The 25,308-nt window shown below is 40.1% G+C and overlaps 2 protein-coding genes across 4 annotated transcripts in view; one reads left to right on the top strand and one right to left on the bottom strand.

Moving 5' to 3' along the window:
* FAAH2 (fatty acid amide hydrolase 2) overlaps positions 1–25,308 on the top strand; it is a 294,424-nt gene that overhangs the window by 265,972 nt on the left and 3,144 nt on the right. For all 3 annotated transcript variants that reach the window (XM_050776927.1, XM_050776926.1, XM_050776925.1), the window contains 2 exons: positions 4,324–4,435; positions 5,960–6,154. In XM_050776927.1, coding sequence (XP_050632884.1) covers positions 4,324–4,435; positions 5,960–6,154 — 307 coding nt within the window. The remainder of the gene's footprint in view (positions 1–4,323; positions 4,436–5,959; positions 6,155–25,308) is intronic.
* LOC126946496 (zinc finger X-linked protein ZXDB-like) overlaps positions 1–25,308 on the bottom strand; it is a 540,578-nt gene that overhangs the window by 170,703 nt on the left and 344,567 nt on the right. The gene's annotated exons all lie outside the window — the stretch shown is intronic.

Consider the following 25,308-nt stretch of genomic DNA (forward strand, 5'->3'; position numbering starts at 1 on the left):
CAAACAATGTATAAAACAACTAGAAAAGATTTAATGACCTTACAGAAAATAAACCTCATATATAAATATTAACCTTGACCTCAAATGGATTAAATACTCTACTAAAGAGAGATAGATTGGCAGAAAATATAAGAAACATGATCCATCTAAACGCTGCTTCCAAGAAACTCACCTTTTCTGTAAATACATACATAGACTGAGAGGAAAGGATTGAAAAAAGATATTTTATGGAAGTAGAAACCAAAAAGGAGTAGGAGTAGCTAAATCTATACTAGATATAAGAGATATTAAATTAAAACGTTAAAAAAACAAATTAGGTCAATGCATAATGATAAAAGGATTAATTCAACAGGAGGATATAACATTACTCAGTATATATGCACTCAATACTGGAGCACCCAGATTCATAAAACAAATATTACCATATCTAATAAGAGAGGTGAAAAATAATACAATAATAGTGTGGGGCTTCAACAGCCCACTCACAGCATTAGACATCATTTAGATGGGAAATCAACAAAGAAATATTGAACTTATTTGGACTTTAGGTGCAATAGACCTAACACACCTTGACAGAAAAATCTACTCAACAACTGTGAAGTGTACATATTTTTTCACATAAGCACATGGAACATTCTCCAACATAGACCATGTATCACCTTGTATAGACCTTGTATTTTAGGCCACAAAACGAGTCTCAGTGAATTTTTTAAAAACTTATCAAGAATCTTCTCAGGCCACTCTTGAATAAAACTGAATATCACTACCTTTAGAAACTTTGGAAACTATACAAATACGTGGAAATCAAACATGTTTCTTAATGATTATTGTGTCAATGAAGAAATTAAGGTGGACATTATAACAATTTTTGAAACAAATGAAAAGGAAAACACAACCCATCAAATTCTGTGGGATACAGAAAAAGGAGTTCCAAGATTCCAAGAGTCCAAGAGGGATGTTCATAGCATTAAATGCCTATGCTAAAAAAGTAGGAACATAACAAATTAACAACCTAACGATGGACTGCCAAGAACTAGAAACACAGAACAAACTAAACCAAAAAACCAAAAATTGACAGAAGAAAATGAGTAAAAAAAAAAAAAAAAAAAAAAAAAATCCTAGTAGAACTAAATAGAGACCAAAAAGGAAAGGTAAAAATACAAAAGGTCACTGAAACAAGAAGTCTTGGTTCTTAAGAAAGATAAACAAAATAATCCACTCTCCAGATTAATCATGAAAAAAAAAGAGAGAGATTACAACAAAATCAGAAATGAAAAAAGAGAGATTACAACAAAACCAGAAATGCAAAAGAAGACATTATAAATGAAATCACAAAAATACAAAGATTCTTTTTTTTCATATTTTTATTTTCCATTTACCTTTTTAACTTGAAGTGTATGCTTTTTTTTTATCTGTAGGATCCATTTATTAGGAAATTTAATCATAATTGAATCTTTTAATTTAATTAAAATGTTTTTTCTTTTTCTTTTTTTAATTTTTTTATTTTTATTTTTTATTTTTTAAATTATTATTATACTTTAAGTTCTAAGGTACATGTGCATAACGTGCAGGTTTGTTACATATGTATACTTGTGCCATGTTGGTGTGCTGCACCCATCAACTCGTCAGCACCCATCAACTCGTCATTTACATCAGGTATAACTCCCAATACAATCCTTCCCCCCTCCCCCCTCCCCGTGATAGGCCCCGGTATGTGATGTTCCTTAAAAATTATTATTAAAAGCTCTGCTTCCACAAACAAGAAAACCTAGAGGAAATAAATAAATTAATTTCTGGAAATATGCAACCTCCCAAGTTTGAATCAGGAAGGAATAGAAAACCTGAGCAGACCCATAATGAATAGCAACATTGAATCAGTAATAAATAATTTTTAACAAAGTAATCTCAGAACTAAATGGACTTGCAGATGAATTATTCCATACACACAAAGAAGAATAAACAATTCTTTTGAAATTGTTCCAGAAGTTAAAAGAGCAGAGAATTCTTCATAACTCATTCCATGACACCACTATCACCCTGATACCAAAACCAGACAAAAACACAACCGCCACAGAAAATCTATAGATCAGTATTCCTGAAGGGCATAGATGCAAAAATCCTCAGCAAAATACTAGAAAGCCAAATTCAACAGCATATCAAAAAGATAATATGCCATAAACAAGTGGGTTTTATATTAGGAATATAAGGATGGTTTAACATATACAAATCAATAAAGGTGATATATTACATAAACAGAAATAAAAAAACATATAATTATCTCAATAGATGCAGGAAAAGCATTTAATAAAATTTAGAAACTTTTTATTATAAACAGTGTCAACAATCTAGGCATAAAATGAACATATTTCAATGTAATAAAGGCCACATACAACAAACCCAAATCTAATATGACACTGAATGGAGAAAAGTTGAAGGCATTTCCTCTAAGAACTAGAACAAGACAAGGATGCCCACTTTCACCACTCCTATTCAACATAGTACTGAAAGTCCCAGCCAGAGCGATCTGGCAAAAGAAAGAAATAAAAGATATCCAAATTGGAAAAAAGGAAGTCAAAATTTTTCCTGTTATCTGATAATATAATCTTATATCTAGAAAAACCTAAAGACTCCAAAAAAAAAAATTCAGTAAAGTTTCAGGATACAAAATCCATGTATAAAAATAAGTAGCATTTTTATATGTGAAAATTTGATTGTTGTATGTAGAACAATGAAAGTGGACGCCTGTCTTTCACCATATACAAAAATCGACTCAAGATGTGTTAAAATCTTTCATTGTATACAACATGTGTACTCCTGTGGACACTACAGCTGGGAAAGTGCTAGATTAAACATTAAGCTAGCACAGTACTGGGTCTCATCCAAGGCTCATGGCAACTACTGCCTGACTTATGTTTATAGGAGACTCAAGTGCTCTTCAGTCTGAAGGTGGGGAATTCTCCTGGTACTGGGTTCTTCCCTTCAGTACAGTCAATTCCCTTCTGACTAGAATGGGTCTAGAAAGACCATACAGGAGCTAAGGCCTGTTATTGGGGGCTTCAGGGATCTCCTTGTTGCTTCATTTTACTATAGCTAAGCTGGTACCCAAGTTGCAAGACAAAATCCTCTGTACTCTTCCCACTCCTTTCCCAAAGCCACAGAAGTCTCTTCACCAGCTACATTGCCTGGAGTTAAAGGAAGGGTGATGTATGCACTCTTTTGGCCACCACAGCTGGTGTTGCACTAGGTTGGGTGCATCCAAAATCAATTGCCTCTGAGAGAACAGTGTAGCTCCAGGGTTTTTCCAAGGACTATTAGTCCTTGTGGCCTGATGGTCACTCAAATTTGCTTCAGGCCTAGGGCCATGTTAGTCAGCTAGTGGTAGAGCCAGCCAGGACTCCTTCCACAGGAGCTTAGAATTTTCCTCATTCAGAACCACTATAATGTTCCCTGCTTTGGTGCTAGCATAATTTTTCACTATGTTGCATACCAGTGGGACAGGGCACGACTGGGTTCCAATGCAAAGTAGCCCATTCACTTAACTCACAGTCCTGTAAGCAAACAAATTGTCTTACAATGAGGTGCTGATGGACAATGGGGGAGGGTTGGTGTAGGCGATACAAGATCATCTTTCCTACACTCTTCAATGACTCTTTTATTGATATTTTGTTAAAACCAGTGATTGTGATTGCTGACTTTATTGGTTATTATGAATGTGCTTTATTGCATGCATAGTTGTTTAATTTGGTGTTCTTTCAAGGAGACTGATTGCTGAAGCATTCTCTTCAGCCATCCTGCTCTGCCTCCACTTCCCTATAACAGGTTTATTGAGTTATAATTCATGTACCATGCAATGTGCCTATTTAATGCATACAATGTAATGGATTTTAGTACATTCAGAATTGTGCAACAATCATCACAATTTTAGAATATTTTCATCATTCCTAAAAGAGACCTCATACTCATTATCAGTCACTCTACAGTCCACTTGCCCCTCCATAGCCTTAAGTAACCAGTAATCTACTTTCTGTCTCTATAGATTTGATTATTCTGGATATTTCATGCAAATAGTCTCATAAGTGTGTGGTGTCTTGTTACTGACTTCTTTCACTGGGCACAATGTTTCAAGTTTTATCTATATTGTATCATATATCAGCACTTACATTGTGTGACTAATATTTTATTAATAAATTTTATTTATGTATTCATCAATTGACTGGTATTTGGCTGTTATGCATAATCCTACTATAAAACTTTTATAGATATTTTTGTCTTTACTATTTTGAGAAAATATTCTTGTATTTTATTTCTTGTTTTCAATCTCAGGAACCTTTGAAATTTGTGGATTTGCTTGGTGACCATGGGAAACATGTCAATCCTCTGTGGGAGCTGATCAAATGGTGCCTGGGTCTGTCAGTGTACACCATCCCTTCCATTGGTATGTAAATCATCTTCTACCTAGACCAGTTTGATGTCCTGTAATATTTCTTAATATCTAAATATAAATTTTTGACTAAAAGCCCCATGCAAGTACAAAATCCAGGGGGGCAGTGAAATCTTAAAGCTCCAAAATGATCTCCTTTGACTCCATGTCTCTAATCCAGGTCATGCTGATGCAAGAGGTGGGTTCCCGTGGTCATGGGCAGCTCCACTCCTATGGCTTTCCAGGGTATAGCCTCCCTCCAAGTTGCTTTCATGTGTTGGCATTGAGTGTCTGTGGCTTTTCTGGGTGTACTGTGTAAGCTATCAGTGGATCTACCATTCTGGGGTCTGGAGGACAGTGGCCCTCTTCTCACAGCTCCACTAGGCAGTGCTCCAGTGGGAACTCTGTGTGGGTGCTACAACCCCATATTTCCCTTCCACACTGCCCTAGCAGAGGTTCTCTATGAGGGCCTTGTCCCTGCATCACACCTCTGTCTGGGCAGTCAGGCATTTCCATACAAACTGTAAAATCTGGGCAGAGGTTCTCAAACATCAATTCTTGATTTTTGTTCACCCACAGGCCCAACACCACATGGAAGCCACCAAGGCTTGGGGCTTCCATCCTTTGAAGCAATTACCTGAGCTCAACCTTACCCCTTTTAGCCATGATTCCAGCCATAGCTGGAGGGGCTGGAATGCTGGGCACCAAGTCCCTGGGCTGCACACAGCAAGAGGGCCCTGGGCCTGGTCCACGAAACCATTTTTCCTCTTAGGTCTCTGAACCTGTGATGGAAGGGGCTGACACAAAGGACTCTGAAATGCCCTGGAGACATTTTCTCCATTGTCTTGGAGATTAACATTTGGATCCTCCTTACTTATGTAAATTTCTGCAGCAGGCTTGAATTTCTCCTTAGAAAATGGGTTTTTTCTTTTCTATCTATCTTAAGGCTGCAAATTTTCCAAACTTTTATTCTCTGTTTCCCTTTTCTGAGGGACTTGCTCTCATGTCCAGGCTGGAGTGCAGTGGTGCAATTATGACTCACTACAGCGTTGACCTCCTGGGCTTAAGCAATCCTCCTGTCTCAACTCCTAAGTAGCTGGGACTACAGGGGCTCACCACCACACCTGGCTAATTTTTGTATTTTTCGTAGATATGGGGTTTCATCATATTGCCCAAGCTGGTCTTGAACCCCTGGGTTCAAGTGATCTGCCAGCCTTGGCCTTGAGAAGTGCTGGGATTACAGGCATGAGCCACCGTGCTCAGCTATAATGGGTTTTCAATTATGTGAACAATCCTTATGATGTACTATGCAGTAGCAGAGGCTAGAAATGTTATATGTAGCATTACTAAAACAAACTAGAAGGAGTTAAAAGTAAATGATTGACAATGGATGGTAAGATTATAAAGTTTTCTTTTTCATCACTTACTTTCTCAGTGTTCTATAATGAACATGTATTACTTGAATAAGGAAAGATAAAAAACACTATGAATTAAAATGAAGTTTATTACCTTAATTTGATATATGTTATCATTCTGTAGGGCTGGCTTTGTTGGAAGAAAAGCTCAAATATAACAATGAGAAATACCAAAAGTTTAAGGCAGTGGAAGAAAGCCTGCGTAAAGAGCTGGTGGAGATGTTAGGTGATGATGGTGTATTCTTATATCCCTCACATCCCACAGTGGCACCTAAGCATCATGTCCCTCTAACACGGCCTTTCAACTTTGCTTACACAGGTACCTAATTGTATTCCTTGCATTCTGTAATCTTAAAGAAATAGAGATGTATGTTTCCAAGGAAAACATAATTTTCTTTTGCAGTTGGACAAGTTTTAAACATGCAGGTATAAAAATGTTGTGTGATTGAAAACTCCAGAAAACAGTTGCTAATGTCATATGTGGAATATACTTTGCCAATATCTGGTTTCTCCCCAAAACCCTACAAGTGCATATGAGTATCCACATTTTACAGAACTGTGCCTCAGGGAGGTTCAGCCACTTGTCTTCTATCCCACAGTGTGATCACACTAGATGCAAAGTCTCCCCTGGCTGCTCTGAATTAAACCAAGTTAAGCTTTTCTCAGGATCTCTGGCTTCCCAGAAGATTCTCGTACAAAAGACAATTCTCCAAGGGATCGTTTACTTGCCTTAGCTATCATCCCCTTTGAATTCAATTCATTCTATTGTTCACCAAATTAGTTTTCTTCGCCTAGTTTTTAAGCTATGGATGGATCATGATTATGTGAGGTCTAAAGGCCCATGGATCCGTACTAGGTCAGTTTCTATGGTTTCTCCAGGGTCTTGTCCCAGGGAACCACACTATTCTTTGAGATGAAGATAGAAAAGTCTTCATCAAATACGCATTCTCACCCAAAAAACCTGTGGTCCACTTAAAGTTGGAATTTGGAATCCTTTGCTCTGCAATTTTCTACTTGTGCATCTTAGAGGAAAACATTGAATGTTTCTCAACTTATTTCCTATCTAGGAAGTCAGAGTAATCTATGCCTTGCAGTGTTGCTGTTAAGATTAAATGAAATAATACATGTAAATTAATTAACATAAGGGTTGTGGAGGATGAGAGAGAGGATATTAAATAGTCTCTATCCTTAATTTCCTCACCCTTACTCTCTCCCTGGCTTTGGTCACTCCCTCTTAATTTCTTCCTTCCTGTCTTCCTGTCTCTTTCTTTCTCTCTCTCTTTCTTTCTTTCTTTCTTTCTTTCTTTCTTTCTTTCTTTCTTTCTTTCTTTCTTTCTTTCTTTCTTTCTTTTCTTTCTTTCTTTCTTTCTTTCTTTCTTTCTTTCTTTCTTTCTTTGATTCCTTCCTCCCTCCCTCCCTCCCTCCCTCCCTCCCTTCCTTCCTTCCTTCCTTCCTTCCTTCCTTCCTTCCTTCTTTCATGGAGTTTCGCTTCTGTTGCCCAGGCTGGAGTGCAATGGCACAAGCTCGGCTCACTGCAACCTCCACCTTCCAGGCTCAAGCGATTCTCCTGCCTTAGCCTGCCAAGTAGCTGGGATTACAGGAGTCTGCCACCACACCAGGCTAATTTTTGTATTTTCAGTTGAGACAGGGTTTTGCCATGTTGGCCAGGCTGGTCTCGAACTCCTGACCTCAGATGATCTGCCTGCCTTGGCCTCCCAGAGTGCTGGGATTACACACATGAGCCACCGTGCCCGGCCTTAATTTCTTAAGTCTTTGAAAAAAGTTGCTGCCTAAATTGCTCTGTTTAAGTTTCTAGCACCTAGCTCCTCGGTTTCTGAAGACAGGTAAAATACTTTAATTAGTAGGCTAGAATCCAAGGAGAAATATACTGTTTATACCTTTTGGGGAGGATTTTCCTCAGCTTGAGGCTTCCTATGGTTTGCAACTTTTCCCTCTAGTTTAGTCTTGAACACATTTAAAGAGTGTCCCTTGTAAGCCAGATGATATTCTAGGTAATATTGATACAAGACTCATGATAGATGATAACTGCAATTTAGCAAGTTTCTAATATATATGAAGTACTAGGAGCCAGAAATTCTATACATTATCTCATTTATGTTTCCCCCAAATCCCTCACAGCAACTGAAGTTATCTTTGTGTAAAACCTGAGAAGGGAAACTGAATGACTTATAAAGTGATTTAAGGGTCAGGGTCAGGACTGAAATTCAGTTGTATTCTATCTGACTTTAAATGCAATGTCATTTTCACTACATGTATGGGTTGATAATACTCAGTTATGTTTTGTTTTTATTGTCTTTACTAAAGCTGAAAATATATGAGGTTTGGGAGATCTTTTGTCAAAGATGTAGAATTGTTGGATGCCAAATAGGTTAATGTTTTATTGCTGATTCTTTTTTTTTTTTTCCTACTGAGACATTCTCCTCTGTTTCCCAAGCTTGTATAAGTTTCTTATGTTTGTCTCCTACTTACAAGATGGGTAAATTAAATCAGATATTTAATTTTTGGGCCTTGGCTTTCTTACAGCTAAGGTGAGGATGCTACGTTGACTTTGAAGGATGGTTGGAAGGATTTAATGTAATAATGTGTAGAGTACTTTAAATTATTGATAATAGTGATGATAATACCATTTATTGAAGACATGTATATGTTTATATTGATATTAATGTAGGTAATATCAATACCCCTGCTTTACTTCATAGTATTAGTTATATATGTTTTCCTTGTTTTATCTATTCCTAGAATTGTTCTGAGTTTTACATCTCTCATCTCATTTTATCTTACAGCAGCCCTATAAAAAGGAGAAACTATTAGTGTCCTCATTTTACAGATGAAGGAATTTAGACACAAAATTCTTTAGGAGACATTTGCAAAGTCACATAGCTAAGATAGTATTGGAAGTGGGACTTTATCCCAGGCCCTATGATTTCAGAGGAAGTGACCTTATTTATTACACAGAAGAGGAAACAGGAGGCTGAATAGGGTCTCTCAGCTATGAAGTGAAGTGATAAGGATTCAAACCCAGGTCTGTCTGACTCTAAATCCTACTGCTCTTAATTAACTCTCTTCTCTTGTTCTTCTGCCTCACTTGGTGCTCAGTGAACCAAAGTACCTTCTCTTACTTTGCTTCATTGACACTCTACAACGAGAATCAATTTATTAAGCATGTATTGTGGACTATACGGTATGCACTGGTGTTACATGAATCAGATACATTCCATGCCCTCAGGGAGCTCCTAGCTTAGTACAAGAGAGAAGAAAAATGTTAACAGAGAATTTCAATAGAAGAAAACAAAGGAAGGCTTTCTGGAATAGGTGACCCCTGACCTGGATCCTGAAGGAGAACTAGAAATTAGTCAGAGGAAGGATGTTGGGTAAGTATTACAGTGGTCCAGGCAGTAGGAACCCCATGAGCAATGGAATAGAAAAACACATCAGGAACACTGTGGACAGAGGGTATAAACACTACACTAACTGGAGAGAGTAAATTTTTAATAGAGGAGTGAGAGGAGGAGCATGAGTTTGAAAAGGTAAGCATGTCATGGAGAACATTCACAGCCATGCTAAAAACTGCAAAAAAAAAACACCTTATATTATTTGTCTTGGCAACCTGCCCCATCCTCCTTTCTTTGCATAATGTCACTGGAATAACACAGCAATGAAAGAGAATAATCTAGTCTACAGATTCTTTGAACATTTGATTAGCCTATGCTATTTCCTGGTAACATGCAATCAACAATGTTTCATATCATTGTATCTCAAATAAGTTATTTACAGCTTTCTTCCACTTTAGTCATACAATGATTATCAACATAACACCTATATGTCATAATAATTGGGAGAGGTGATTACCAGGACAGATGGAAGGAAACAGCTAACAAAAGTGGCCTTCCACTGGCTTTCTCCCCTCTCCCCACTTCAGTTTAGATGTCTGTACTCAAAGATCTCTTGGACTATTTATATCCTGAGATGAACAGCATTGGCCATACAACATTTTAAAGATCTCATCTGAGAAACCCACTGATATTGGTTCCAGGAATGTTAAGCAGATCTTTTGTGACTTCTTCAGCATCCAACATTAGCATGAAACTCAAGATTTATATGTTAGGTTTGGCAAAATCATAACATGCCACCCTCAAGAGTCCATCTTGTACCCATGCCAATCATTAACAATTGATCACAGCATTCTTTTTCTCTGAGAACAAACTTGGCTTTGTGATGTTTCAATAGAGTGGGCTTGGTCACCTCCCCAATTGATAAGCTAGACACAAAAAATAAAATGTTCACGTAGTCTAAGCAAAGATTCTCCATAACAAAATAGTCTGCAATATTGTTAGCTCCTCAAAGGCTGTGGTCTGTATCTATCTTGTTCACCTATGTAATCCCCGTTGACTAGGACACTGCATTGTTGCACAAAATGCATAATTCTTTTTGTTAAACTAACAAATGTATAATTAAAAATATGAATAAGAATAAGCATCCCAGAATAGCAGTAATAAGCTCAGCAAATTCTCTCTCAAACAAACCAACAATAAAACTGGAAAAATTACTGGAAACAACCATTTCAGGTGTGAAAATGATCAAATGGCATAAAGCATTCAGGAGCATTTATTCAAGAAAAATTAGTGATTCCTAACAAGAAAAGTTGTAGTCTATGATATTTAAGCTGGGACCTGTTTTCCCCCTCCACTTCTCAGATACAACTTTGAGGTAGAAAGGTTTCACACTGAGTAGAGTAAGGCAGACCTTAAAGACTGACAACTCCCATTCTTTCCAGACCCATGTTACACAGCATCTGTTGTGGGCAAGTAGAGAATACTGCTACATCCAACAGCTTCCATTACCTGTGGCACCTTATTATAGAAGTTCCAAACAAGGTCATGGCTGGTCATAAGTACTTGCAGGTCTTCAACCCTGCCCAAGAGAGGCTGATTTTACATGGAGCAGAATATGGAAGATCTTAGATGCAAAAAATTCCATGAAAGCTAACATTTCAGTGATACTAACAAAATTCTTAGCAACATACTCCAGAGGTAGAGAAAAATCAGAATCAAGAGTTGATAAGACATATTACACACCCAATATAGAAGTATCTGGATTCATAAAGTAAGTTCTTCCTAACCAATGAAAAGATTTAGACAGCCACAAATAATGGTGGGGGATTTTAACACCCCACTCACAGTTAGACAGATCACTGAGGCAGAAAGCTAACAAAGAAATTCTGGACTTAAACATGACACTTGACCAATTGGACCCAATCAACCTCTACAGGGTACTCCACACAACAACCACAGAATATATATTTTTCTCATCCATACACAGAATATATTCTAAGGTCCACCACATCCTTGGACATAAAGCAAATCACAATAAATTCAAAGAAATCAAAACCATACCAACCAGATTCTCAGACCATAGTATAATAAAAGCAGAAATCAATACCAAGATCTCTCAAAACTACCAAAAAAGTGGAAATTAAACAACTTTCTACTGAATAACTCTTAGGCAAAAAACAAAATTAAGACAGTAATTAAAAATTACTTTGAAATTAATGAAATAGTAGACACAGCTTACTCTCTCTGATGCAGTTAAGATGCAATTTGAGATGCAGTTAAAGCCGTGATAAGAGACAAATTTGTAGTGTTAAACACCTTCATCAAGAGGTTAGAAAGATTTCATATTAACAACCTAAAGACACAGTCAGAAAAACAAGAAAAAAAAGAACATCCAACTCCAAATATAGTAGAAGAAAATAAACAACTAAATCAGAGAACTGAGCTAAATTGAGACCCAAAATTCCATACAAAAAGTCAATGAAAACAAGTGTTGATCCTTCAAAAGAATAAACAAGATTGATATACCATTAGATAAACTAACAAGGAATAAAAAAAAAAAAAATCCAAACGAGCACAATAAGAAACAACAAAGATGACATTACAATTGATTCCACAGAAATAGAAAAGTTCCTTAGAGACTATACAGAACACCTTTGTGCACACAAGTTAGAAAATATAGATACAATGGATAAACTCCTAGAAACACACAACCTCCGAAGATATAATTAGGGATAAAAGTGAAGACATGAACATATAAATAACAAGTTCATAAATTGAATCACTAATAAAAAACTTACCAACGAAAAAGAGCCCAGGACCATGGATTCATGGCCAAATTCTACCAGACATATAAGGAAAAACTGATACCAATCCTACTCACACTTTTCCAATAAAATCAAAGAGGAGTCTTCTCCCTAATGCATTCTGTGAATCCAGCACCATTCTGGTACCAAAATCTGGCAGAGACAAAATGTATAGTAAATTAAAAAAAAAAAAAAAATGAAGTCAATGTCCCCAATAAACACGGATGCAAAACTTCTCAACAAAATAATAGCAAACTAAATCCAGTAGCACATCAAAAAGTTAATCCACCACAGTCATGTAAGTTTTATTTCTGGTATGCAAGGTTGATTCAATGTACACAAATCAATAAATGTGATTCATCAAATAAACAGAATCAAAAGCAAAAGCTATGCGATCATCTCAATAGATACACAAAAAGCCTATAATATAATCCAACATCCCTTAATGACAAAAGCCCTCAACAGATTAAGCATTAAAGTAACATACTTAAAAATAGTAAAAGCCATCTATGACAAACCCACAGCCAACATAATACCGAATGAGCAAAAACTGGAAGAGTTCCCCTTGGGAACTGGAACAAGACAAGTATGCCCACTTTCACCACTCCTATTCAATATAGTACTGGAAGTACTAGCCAGGGCAATGAAGAAAGGGAATAAATAAAAGGCACCCAAATAAAAAGAGAGAAAATCACATTCTCTCTCTTTACTGATATGATTCAATACCTAGAAAACCCTGAAGACTCTGCTAAGTCTCCCGGAACTGATAAATGAATTCAGTAAAATTTTAATATACTAAATCAATGTACAAAAATTATTAACATTATTATACACCAACATTGTTCTAGGTGAGAATCAAATGAAGAACAGAATTCCATTACAATAGTCACAAAAAACGGAATACCTAGGAACCCATCTAACCAATGAGGTAAAGATTTTTACAAGGAGAACTGCAAAACACAGCTAAAAGACATCAGAGATAACACAAATAAATGGAAAAATATTTCATGCTCATATATTGGAAGGATCCACATAGTTAAAATGGCCATACTGCCCAAAGCAATTTACAGATTCAACAGTATTCCTATCAAAATACCAATGCCATTTTTGACAAAATTTGACAAAATTATTCTTAAATTCATTTGCACCAAAAAAGAGCCTCAATAGCTAAAGCAATATTAATCAAAAAGAACAAATACAGAAGCATCACATTGCCCAACTTCGAAATGTTCTATAAGGCTACAATAATCAAAACAGCATGGTACTGCTACAAAAAAAGAGATGCACAGATCAAGGAAACAAAATTGAGAACCCAGAAATAAACCTGCCACCTACAACCATCTGATCTTCAACAAAATGAGCAAAAGTAAGCAATGGAGGAAGGACTCTCTATTCAATAAATGATACTATAATAGTTTGCCTGCCATATGCAGAGGAATGAAACTGGATCTCTACTTGTCACCATATATGAAAATTAACTTCAGGTAGATTAAATATTTAAATGTAAGACCTCAAACTATAAAAATATTGACAGATAGCTGGGCAGGTGTCATGTAATCCCAGGTACTCAGGAGACTGAGGCAGTAGAATTGCTTGAACTCAGGAGGCAGACGTTGCAGTGAATCAAGATGGCACGACTGCACTCCAACCTGGGTGACAGAGCAAGACTCCATAAAAAGAAAAAAAAGAGAAGAAGAAAAAAAGAAAAAATCCTAGAGGAAAACCTAGGAAGATGGATGTCAAGATGGCTGAATAGGAACAGCAGCTTCAGTCTGCAAGTCCCAGTGAGACCAACGTAGAACGGGGGTGATTTCTGCATTTGCCATTGAGGTAACCTAATCATCTCACTGGGACTGGTTAGGCAGTGGGTGCAGACCATGGAGGGCAAGCAGCAGCAGTTTTGGGCATCGCCTCACCTGGGAAGTACAAGGAGCAGGGGGCCTCCCTTCCTCAGCCAAGGGAAGCCATGAGGAACTGGGCTATCCAGCCCAGATATTACCCTTTTCCCACAGGTTTGCAATCCACAGAACAAGAGATTCCCTCTTGTGCCTACACCACCAGGGATCTGGGTTTGAAACACAAAACTGGGAGGCTGTTTGGGCAGTCACTGAGCTAGCCCCAAGAGTTGTTTTCTTGTTGTTCCCCAGTGGCACATGGAACTCCACTGAGACAGAACTGTTCACTCCACTGGAAAGAGGGAAAGGGGGCTGAAGCCAGGGAACTAAATGGTCTTGCTCAGTGGTTCCCACTCCCATGGAGACAAGCAAGCTAAAAACCACTACCTTGAAATTCTCACTGCCAGCACAGGAGTCTGAAGTCAACCTGGGATGATCTAGCTTGGTGAGCGGAGGGACATCCACCATTACTGAGGCTTGACTAGGTCGTTTTCCCCTGAGAGTGCTAAAGAGGCCTGGAAGTACAGACTGAACGGAATTCAACACAGCATGGCAAAAGCAGCTGTGGCCGGACTGCCTCTCTAGATTCCTCCTCACTGGGCAGGTTATCTCTGAAAGAAAGGCAGCAGCCCCAGGCAGGGGCTTATAGATAAGTCTTTCATCTCCCTGGGGCAGAGCACATGGGGGTGACTGTGGGCACAGCTTCAGTGAACTTAAATATTTCTGCCTGCTGGCTCTGAGGAGAACAGCAGATCTTGACAAGGGAGTTTATCCCAGAACAGTGCTCAAGCTCTGCTAAGGGAGAGACTGCCTCTTCAAGTGGGTCCCTAAACCTTGTGCCTCGTGACTGGGAGAGACCTCCCAACAGGATTTGACACACACGTCATACAGAAGAGCTCTGGCTGGCATCAAGCCAGTGCCGCTCTGGGATTGAGCTTCCAGAGGAAGAAGCAGGCAGCAATCTTTGCTGTTCTGCAGCCTCCGCTGGTGATACCCAGACAAATAGGTTCTGGAGTGGACCTCCAAGAAACTTCAGCAGACATGCAGAAGAGGGGCCTGGCTGCTACAAAAAAACTAACAAGGGCAGAGCAAGATGGCCGAATAGGAACAGCTCCAGTCTCCAACTCCCAGCGCGAGCAACACAGAAGACAGGTGATTTCTGCATTTTCAACTGAGGTACTGGGTTCATCTCACTAGGGAGTGTGGGACAGTCGGTGCTGGTCAGCTGCTGCAGCCCGACCAGTGAGAGCTGAAGCAGGGTGAGGCATCACCTCACCTGGGAAGCCCAAGGGGGAAGGGAATCCCTTTTCCTAGTCAGGGGAACTGAGACACACAACACCTGGAAAATCGGGTAACTCCCAACCCAATACTGTGCTCTACCAAGGATCTCAGTAAATGGGCACACCAGGAGATTATATCCCACACCTGGCCAGGAGGGTCCCACGCCCACGGAGCCTCCCTCATTGCTAGCACAGCAGTCTGCGATCTCGAGGCAAGGTAGCAGCAAGGCTGGGGAGGGGCGCCCGCCATTGCTGAGGCTTAAGTAGATAAACAAAGCTGCTGGGAAGCTCGAACTAGGTGGAGCTCACAGCTGGTCAAGGAGTCCTGCCTGTCTCTGTAGACTCCACCTCTGGGGACAGGGCACAGCTAAACAATAAACAACAACAACAACAACAACAAAAAGCAGCTGAAACCTCTACAGACGCAAATGACTCTGTCTGACAGCTTTGAAGAGAGCAGTGGATCTCCCAACACGGAGGCTGAGATCTGAGAAGGGACAGACTGTCTGCTCAAGTGAGTCCCTGACCCCTGAGTAGCCTAACTGGGAGACATCCCCAACTAGGGGCAGACCGACACCCCACACCTCACACGGTGGAGTACACCCCTGAGAGGAAGTTTCCAAAGCAAGAGTCAAACAGATACACTCGCTGTTCAGCAATATTCTATCTTCTGCAGCCTCTGCTGCTGATACCCAGGCAAACAGGGTCTGGAGTGGACCTCAAGCAATCTCCAACAGACCTACAGCTGAGGGTCCTGACTGTTAGAAGGAAAACTAACAGGAAGGACACCCACACCAAAACCCCATCAGTACATCACCATCATCAAAGACCAGAGGCAGATAAAAAAAACTAACAAAAAGAAAGCAACAACATCAACATCAGCATAAAGAAACCCATACAAAACCCCATCCAAAGGTCATCAACCTCAAAGATCAAAGGTAGATAAATCCATTAAAATGAAGAAAAAACAGCACAAAAATGCTGAAAATTACAAAAACGACAATGCCTCTTCTCCTCCAAGTGATCACAAATCCTCTCCATCAAGGGCACAAAAATGCATGGAAAATGAGTTTGATGAATTGACAGAAGTAGGCTTCAAAAAGTGGGTAATAAAAACTCATCTGAGCTAAAGAAGCACTTTCTAAACCAATGCAAGGAAGGCATGAAGACAAGATTAGAGAAAAAAGAATGAAAAGGAATGGAAAAAAGCCTTCAAGAAATATGGAACTATGGGAAAAGAATGAACCTATGATGGATTGGGGTCCCTGAAAGTGATGGGGAGAATGGAACCAAGTTGGACAACACATTTCAGGATATTATCCAGGAAAACTTCCACAACCTAGCAAGACAGACCAAAATTCAAATTCAGGAAATACTGAGAATACCATTAAGATACTCCTCAAGAAGAGCAATCCCAAGACACGTAATCATCAGATTCTAAAAGGTTGAAAGGCTGGAATAAATGTTAATGGAAGCCAGAGAGAAGGATCAGGTTACCTACAAAGGGAAACCCACCAGACTAACAACAGATGTCTCCGCAGAAACCCTACAAGCCAGAAGAGAGTGGGAGCCAATATTCTCCAAGAAAAGAATTTTTAACTCAGAATTTCACTAAATATATAAAGGAAAATCTGATACTAACCACTGAAAAAACACACTAAAATATAAAGACCAATGACACTATGAAGAAACAGCATCAACTAACATGCAAAATAAGTAGCTAGCATAATGATGACAGAATCAGTTTCACACACAACAATATTAACCTTAAATGTAAATGAGCTAAATGCCCCAATTAAAAGACACAGACTGGTAAATTGGATAAAGAGTCAAGCCCCTGATGATAGTTTCTTTTGCTGTGCAGAAGCTTTTTAGTTTAATTAGATCCCATTTGTCAATTTTGGCTTTTGCTGCCGTTGCTTTTGGTGTTTTAGACATGAAGTCTTTGCCCATGCCTATGTCCTGAATGGTACTACCTAGGTATTCCTCTAGGGTTTTTATGGTATTAGGTCTAACATTTAAGTCTCTAATCCATCTTGAATTAATTTTCATATGAGGAGTAAGGAAAGGATCCAGTTTCAGCTTTCTACTTATGGCTAGCCAATTTTCCCAGCACCATTTATTAAATAGGGAATCCTTTCCCCATTTCTTGTTTCTCTCAGGTTTGTCAAAGATCAGATGGCTGTAGATGTGTGGTATTATTTCTGAGGACTCTGTTCTGTTCCACTGGTCTATATATCTGTTTTGGCACCAGTACCATGCTGTTTTGGTTACTGTAGCCTTGTAGTATAGTTTGAAGTCAGGTAGCGTGATGCCTCCAGCTTTGTTCTTTTGACTTAGGATTGTCTTGGAGATGCAGGCTCTTTTTGGTTCCATATGAACTTTAAAGCAGTTTTTTCCAATTCTGTGAATAAACTCGTTGGTAGCTTGATGGGGATGGCATTGAATCTATAAATTACCTTGGGCAGTATGGCCATTTTCACGATATTGATTCTTCCTATCCATGAGCATGGTATGTTCTTCCATTTGTTTGTGTCCTCTTTGATTTCACTGAGCAGTGGTTTGTAGTTCTCCTTGAAGAGGTCCTTTTCATCCCTTGTCAGTTGGATTCCTAGGTATTTTATTCTCTTTAAAGCAATTTTGAATGGAAGTTCATTCATGATTTGGCTCTCTGTTTGTCTGTTACTGGTGTATAAGAATGCTTGTGATTTTTGCACATGAATTTTGTATCCTGAAACATTGCTGAAGTTTCTTATCACCTTAAGGAGATTTTGGGCTGAGACAATGGGGTTTTCTAAATATACAAGGATGTCATCTGCAAAGAGGGACAATTTGACTTCTTCTTTTCCTAACTGAATACCCTTGATTTCTTTCTCTTGCCTGATTGCCCTAGCCAGAACTTCCAACACTATGTTGAATAGGAGTGGTAAGAGAGGGCATCCCTGTCTTGTGCCAGTTTTCAAAGGGAATTTTTCCAGTGTTTGCCCATTCAGTATGATATTGGCTGTGGGTTTGTCATAAATAACTCTTATGATTTTGAGGTATGTTCCATCAATACCGAATTTATTGAGCGTTTTTAGCATGAAGGGCTGTTGAATTTTGTCAAAAGCCTTTTCTGCATCTATTGAGATAATCATGTGGTTCTTGTCTTTGGTTCGGTTTATATGCTGGATTATGTTTATTGATTTGCGAATGTTGAACCAGCCTTGCATCCCAGGGATGAAGCCCACTTGATCATGGTGGATAAGCTTTTTGATGTGCTGCTGAATCCAGTTTGCCAGTATTTTATTGAGGATTTGTGCATCGATGTTCATCAGGGATATTGGTCTAAAATTCTCTTTTTTTGTTGTGTCTCTGCCAGGCTTTGGTATCAGGATGATATTGGCCTCATAAAATGAGTTAGGGACGATTCCCTCTTTTTCTATTGATTGGAATAGTTTCAGAAGGAATGGTACCAGCTCCTCCTTGTACCGCTGGTAGAATTCAGCTGTGAATCCATCTGGTCCTGGACTTTTTTTGGTTGGTAGGCTATTAATTATTGCCTCAATTTCAGAGCCTGCTATTGGTCTATTCACGGATTCAACTTCTTCCTGGTTTAGTCTTGGGAGAGGGTAAGTGTCCAGGAAATTATCCATTTCTTCTAGATTTTCTAGTTTATTTGCGTAGAGGTGTTTATAGTATTATCTGATGGTAGTTTGTATTTCTGTGGGGTCGGTGGTGATATCCCCTTTATCATTTTTTATTGCGTCTATTTGATTCTTCTCTCTTTTCTTCTTTATTAGTCTTGCTAGCGGTCTGTCAATTTTGTTGAACTTTTCAAAAAACCAACTCCCGGATTCATTGATTTTTTGGAGGGTTTTTTGTGTCTCTATCTCCTTCAGTTCTGCTCTGATCTTAGATATTTCTTGCCCTCTGCTAGCTTTAGAATGTGTTTGCTCTTGCTTCTCTAGTTCTTTTAATTGTGATGTTAGAGTGTCAATTTTAGATCTTTCCTGCTTTCTCTTGTGGGCATTTAGTACTATAAATTTCCCTCTACACACTGCTTTAAATGTGTCCCAGAGATTCTGGTATGTTGTATCTTTGTTCTCACTGATTTCAAAGAACATCTTTATTTCTGCCTTCATTTCGTTATGTACCCAGTAGTCATTCAGGAGCAGGTTGTTCAGTTTCCATGTAGTTGAGCGGTTTTGATTGAGTTCCTTAGTCCTGAGTTCTAGTTTGATTGCACTGTGGTCTGAGAGACAGTTTGTTATAATTTCTGTTCTTGTACATTTGCTGAGGAGTGCTTTACTTCCAATTATGTGGTCAATTTTGGAGTAAGTGTAATGTGGTGCTGAGAAGAATGTATATTCTGTTGATTTGGAGTGGAGAGTTCTATAGATGTCTATTAGGTCTGCTTGGTGCAGAGATGAGTTCAATTCCTGAATATCCTTGTTAACTTTCTGTCTCGTTGATCTGTCTAATGTTGACAGTGGAGTGTTGAAGTCTCCCATTATTATTGTATGGGTGTCTAAGTCTCTTTGTAAGTCTCTAAGGACTTGCTTTATGAATCTGGGTACTCCTGTATTGGGTGAATATATATGTAGGATAGTTAGCTCTTCCTGTTGAATTGATCCCTTTACCATTATGTAATGGCCTTCTTTGTCTGTTTTGGTCTTTGATGGTTTAAAGTCTATTTTATCAGAGACTAGTATTGCAACCCCTGCTTTTTTTTTGTTCTCCTTTTGCTTGGTAAATCTTCCTCCATCCCTTTATTTTGAGCCTATATATGTCTCTGCATGTGAGATGGGTCTCCTGAATACAGCAGACGATGGGTCTTGACTCTTTATCCAGTTTGCCAGTCTGTGTCTTTTAATTGGACCATTGAGTCCATTTACATTTAAGGTTAATATTGTTGTGTGTGAACTTGATCCTGCCATTATGATATTAACTGGTTGTTTTGCTAGTTAGTTGATGCAGTTTCTCCTAGCCTCGATGGTCTTTACATTTTGGCATGTTTTTGCAAAGGCTGATACCGGTTGTTCCTTTCCATGTTTAGTGCTTCCTTCAGGGTCTCTTGTAAGGCAGGCCTGGTGGTGACAAAATCTCTAAGCATTTGCTTTTCTGTAAAGGATTTTATTTCTCCTTCGCTTATGAAACTTAGTTTGGCTGGATAGGAAATTCTGGCTTGAAAATTCTTTTCTTTAAGAATGTTGAATATTGGCCCCCACTCTCTTCTGACTGGGAGAGTTTCTGCCGAGAGATCTGCTGTTACTCTGATGCGCTACCCTTTGTGTGTAACCTGACCTTTTTCTCTGGCTGCCCTTAAGAATTTTTCCTTCATTTCAACTTTGGTGAATCTGGCAATTATGTGTCTTGGAGTTGCTCTTCTCGAGGAGTATCTTTGTGGCATTCTCTGTATTTCCTGGATTTGAATGTTGACCTGCCCTACTAGGTTGGGGAAGTTCTCCTGGTTGATATCCTGAAGAGTGTTTTCCAACTTGGTTCCATTTTCCCCCTCACTTTCAGGCACCCCAATCAGACGTAGATTTGGTCTTTTTACATAATCCCATACTTCTTGCAGGCTTTGTTCATTTCTTTTTCTTCTTTTTTCTTTTGGTTTCTCTTCTCGCTTCATTTCATTCATTTGATCCTCAATCGCTGATACTCTTCTTCCAGTTGATCGAGTCAGTTACTGAAGCTTGTGCATTTGTCACGTATTTCTCGTGTCATGGTTTTCATCTCTTTCATTTTGTTTATGACCTTCTCTGCATTAATTACTCTAGCTATCAATTCTTCCACTTTTTTTTCAAGATTTTTAGTTTCTTTTCGCTGGGTACGTAATTCCTTCTTTAGCTCTGAGAAGTTTCATGGACTGAAGTCTTCTTCTCTCATCTCGTCAAAGTCATTCTCTGTCCAGCTTTGTTCCGATGCTGGCAATGAGCTGCGCTCCTTTGACGGGGGAGATGCGCTCTTATTTTTTGAATTTCCAGCTTTTCTGCCCTGCTTTTTCCCCATCTTTGTGGTTTTATCTGCCTCTGGTCTTTGATGATGGTGACGTACTGATGGGGTTTTGGTGTAGGTGTCCTTCCTGTTTGATAGTTTTCCTTCTAACAGTCAGGACCCTCAGCTGTAGGTCTGTTGGAGATTGCTTGAGGTCCACTCCAGACCCTGTTTGCCTGCGTATCAGCAGCAGAGGCTGCAGAAGATAGAATATTGCTGAACAGCGAGTGTACCTGTCTGATTCTTGCTTTGGAAGCTTCCTCTCAGGGGTGTACTCCACCCTGTGAGGTATGGGGTTTCAGACTGCCCCTAGTGGGGGATGTCTCCCAGTTAGGCTACTCAGGGGTCAGGGACCCACTTGAGCAGGCAGTCTGTCCCTTCTCAGATCTCAGCCTCCGTGTTGGGAGATCCACTGCTCTCTTCAAAGCTGTCAGACAGAGTTTTTTGTGTCTGCAGAGGTGTCTGCTGCTTTTGTTGTTGTTTAGCTGTGCCCTGTCCCCAGAGGTCGAGTCTACAGAGACAGGCAGGTTTCCTTGAGCTGCTGTGAGCTCCACCCAGTTAGAGCTTCCCAGCGGCTTTGTTTACCTACTTAAGCCTCAGCAATGGCGGGCGCCCCTCCCTCAGCCTCTCTGCTGCCTTGCGGTTAGATCGCAGACTGCTGTGCTAGCAATGAGGGAGGCTCCGTCGGCGTGGGACCCTCCTGGCCAGGTGTGGGATATAATCTCCTGGTGTGCCTGTTTTCTTAAAGCGCAGTATTGGGGTGGAAGTTACCCAATTTTCCAGGTGTCGTGTGTCTCAGTTCCCCTGGCTAGGAAAAGGGATTCCCTTCCCCCTTGCGCTTCCCACCTGCTTCAGCTCTCGGTGGTGGGGCTGCAGCAGCTGACCAGCACCGATTGTCCGGCACTCCCTAGTGAGATGAACCCAGTACCTCAGTTGAAAATGCAGAAATCACTGGTCTTCTGTGTCGCTCGCGCTGGGAGTTGGAGACTGGAGCTGTTCCTATTCAGCCATCTTGCTCCGCCCTCCCCTCTCTACCTATCTTTAATGCTTTCTTTTTTATTATTGACTTTAGATAGTGTGATCACTATATACCTTCATAATGTTTATTTTAAATAATATCTCACAGGTGTTCTCTGAGTTTCTTCTATGTGGATATCTTTCTAGCAAGATTAGCAAAATGTTCCTGAATTATTTCCTCACATATGTTTTCAAGGTTGTTTTTGTTTTCTTCCTCTCTCTTAGAAATGCCAATATGTTATAGATTTTTTTGCTTCACATAATCCCATATTTCACAAAGGCTTTGTTCCATTTTTTAAAATTATTTTTTCTTTATTTTTGTGTGACCAGTTTAGTTTGAGAGACTGTTCTTCAGTCTCTGAAATTCTTTCTTCTACTTGGTCTAGTCTATTATTAAAGTGTTCAACTGTATTTTGAAATTCTTTAAGTGGATTTTTCATTTCCAGAAGTCCTGTTTGATTTTTTTAAAATATGTTTATCTTTTCCTTCATATTCTGAATTGCCCTCATAGTTTCTTTTTGGTTGGTTTTCAATCTTGTCTTGGATCTTGTGGAGCATCTTGAGAATCCACAGTTTGAATTCTTTGTTTGTCATTTCTGAGTTTCCATTTTGGTTAGGGTCCATTGCTAGAAAGCTAGTTTGACTCTTGTTGGTATCCCAACATTCAGCTTTTTCATGGTGCCAGATTTCTTATGCTGAGTTCTTCTCATCTTGAGGTATTGTCACATACTTTTGAAATTTATTTTTGTTCAGATGGTATTTGTTTTTGTGACAGAGTTTTGCTCATGTTGCCCAGGCCAAAGTGCAATGGCATGCAATCAATCTCAGCTCACCGCAAACTCCATCTCCCCAGTTCAAGCGATTCTCCTGCCTCAGCCTCCCAAGTAGCTGGGATTACAAACATGGGCATGTGCCACCACACCCATCAAATTTTGTATTTTTAGTAGAGATGGGGTTTCTCCATGTTGGTCAGGCTGGTCTCGAACTCCTGACTTCAGGTGATCCACCCGACTCGGCCTCCCAAAGTGCTGGGATTACAGGCTTGAGCCACTGTGCCCGGCCACTGGAAACATTTTTATTGGGCTATGCAGTTTGACCTGCTGGCCAGGGGTTAGCACTTAAGGGTAAGATGCAGATGTGGCACAAGCAGATGGGTATTTGATCTTTGTTTACTCTGAGGGGATCTCTGTTGTTTCAGGTAATGAGCTAGATAGTGGAGTTCCCAATGCCCTGAGCTTCCTTCTTGACTGTGGCTTGTGGTGACACACCTGATCTGATTTGGACCCTTTGGCTTGCCCACAAATGCTCTAATGATGAGCACAGGCACCAGTCTTGATAAGGGTGACTGGGGGAACTCCTGGTACATATACTTAGGCCTCTGCTGGAAGTGAGGGGGTTGCACTGCCTCCACGTCCTAAATAGGCAGGAATACAATCTGTTCCCTTTTCACACCCTTGTCATAGGGCTCATCATGTACACTTCAGACGCGCGTTGTTATCTGTCCAGGCCACAGTGTGTCTGAGAGCCAAGGAAGATGCCTCTCTTGCAACTTTCCATGGGGGTGTTTTTGAGGCAGAATATCTTTACTCACTCAACCCAAATACAGACAGCTTTATGGCTCACCTGTTCTTTGACATATTAATGTTGCTGCTTCATGTAAGGGAGAGGTCTGCTTTTCAGCCCATGTAGTGGGTGTCATTTGTGGTGGTGTGAGCTGGTTAGGTTAGTCTGACCTCAGGTGCCAGGAGGACTGGGTAAGTACTAGCTGTGTTAGACTGGGCTAGGTAGCTCTCCAGTCCCCAGGCCCTTAGATGGTCCACTGGATGACATTTACGAGTCCTGTAGGAGCTGGACCTGGGTTGAGCCAGCCCAGAGTTCAGTGCTGTCTGTGTAATGGGGAGAGTTGGGTTGGTCCCTGGGTCACTGGTTGAACTCTCAGGCAGGTCAGGTAGACCAGTCAAGTGGTGGGAACCTGAGGGTAGAAACTGGCCTGTGGTTATTGGGCTCTCCAAGGGGCTCTGGGCTGCAGCTGAAATATTCAGTTGGGGGCAGGCCAGCCATGCTGTGGACCTTTCACTGCATAGGGCAGGTCCCCGAAGTTGGAAAAATGGAAACTGGAAACTGTGAGGCACATGGTACACTCACACTTTCCTTCTACAGATTTAGTGTTGGATTTTGTTGTGGGAGGCATGCACAGGTAGGTGCCAGGCCTCCCTACTCTCTCCCTGGCCCAGAGGTGGCAGGGGCAAAGTTAGTGGCACTTGTGGCTGCAAAATGGTTGGTAGCAACCTCTGGGATTTGGGCTGTCAAAGAAATGCCAAGCCATGGCCACAGTGTTCAAGCAGGGACAGGGAAAGGTGCACTGGTGACCTGGAGCCTACAAGTCCCATTTGGTGGAAAGCAGTAAAAGTGGGGGGTTGTGTGGCATGCAGTATACCTGTTGCTCCTTTGTACTTCAGCTGTGGTATCTGTGCTAAAGGCTGCAGAAGTGCTTAGCTTTCCCATTTCCTCCCTAGCCCAGGGGAAGGAGGGATGGCATAACTTCTGTTACTTAAACATTGGTTATTTTGATAGTGTCCCATAATTCTCAGACCTTCTTCATTATTTTTTCTTATACTTTCTTTAACTACCTTACCTTTCCTTAAACACTTTTACTTATAACGTTCCTTAGCTACTTCTGAATTCATTATCAGTCATTTCATAGATCTCTGTTCATTCAGGGTCCATAGAGGTTTATTAGTTTATTTTTGTGATTTTTAGAAATTATTTGTAATTTTTGTGTTCTTGTTTTGGTGCCTGTGCATTTGGGTACCTGACCACCTCTTTCAGCCTTTGTAGGTGTTCTTTGGCAATGATAATCTTTCAGTATTTATTCTAACCTGGGATTTTGGGTAGACCAACTGATAGCAACCCTGGACAGCTGACCTTGCTCTTGGGTTCTCTAGTTGGGGTGAGCTGCTGCCTGTAGTTTGAGGTTGAGTGGAATGGTGAGCTGTGCTTTGTAGTCTGATGAGACAAGTAGCTGGGTTTTAATTTGGCAGTGCTGATGGCTGTCCTTTGCAATCACCTCTGATCAGATTGCATTGCATGCTGCCTTCCCCAGCAAAACAGTACTGCTGTTTGGAATCTGTAGTCAGTCAGG

The sequence above is a fragment of the Macaca thibetana genome, chromosome X (assembly GCF_024542745.1).
Source record: "Macaca thibetana thibetana isolate TM-01 chromosome X, ASM2454274v1, whole genome shotgun sequence".
In the NCBI taxonomy this organism is placed as follows: domain Eukaryota; kingdom Metazoa; phylum Chordata; class Mammalia; order Primates; family Cercopithecidae; genus Macaca; species Macaca thibetana.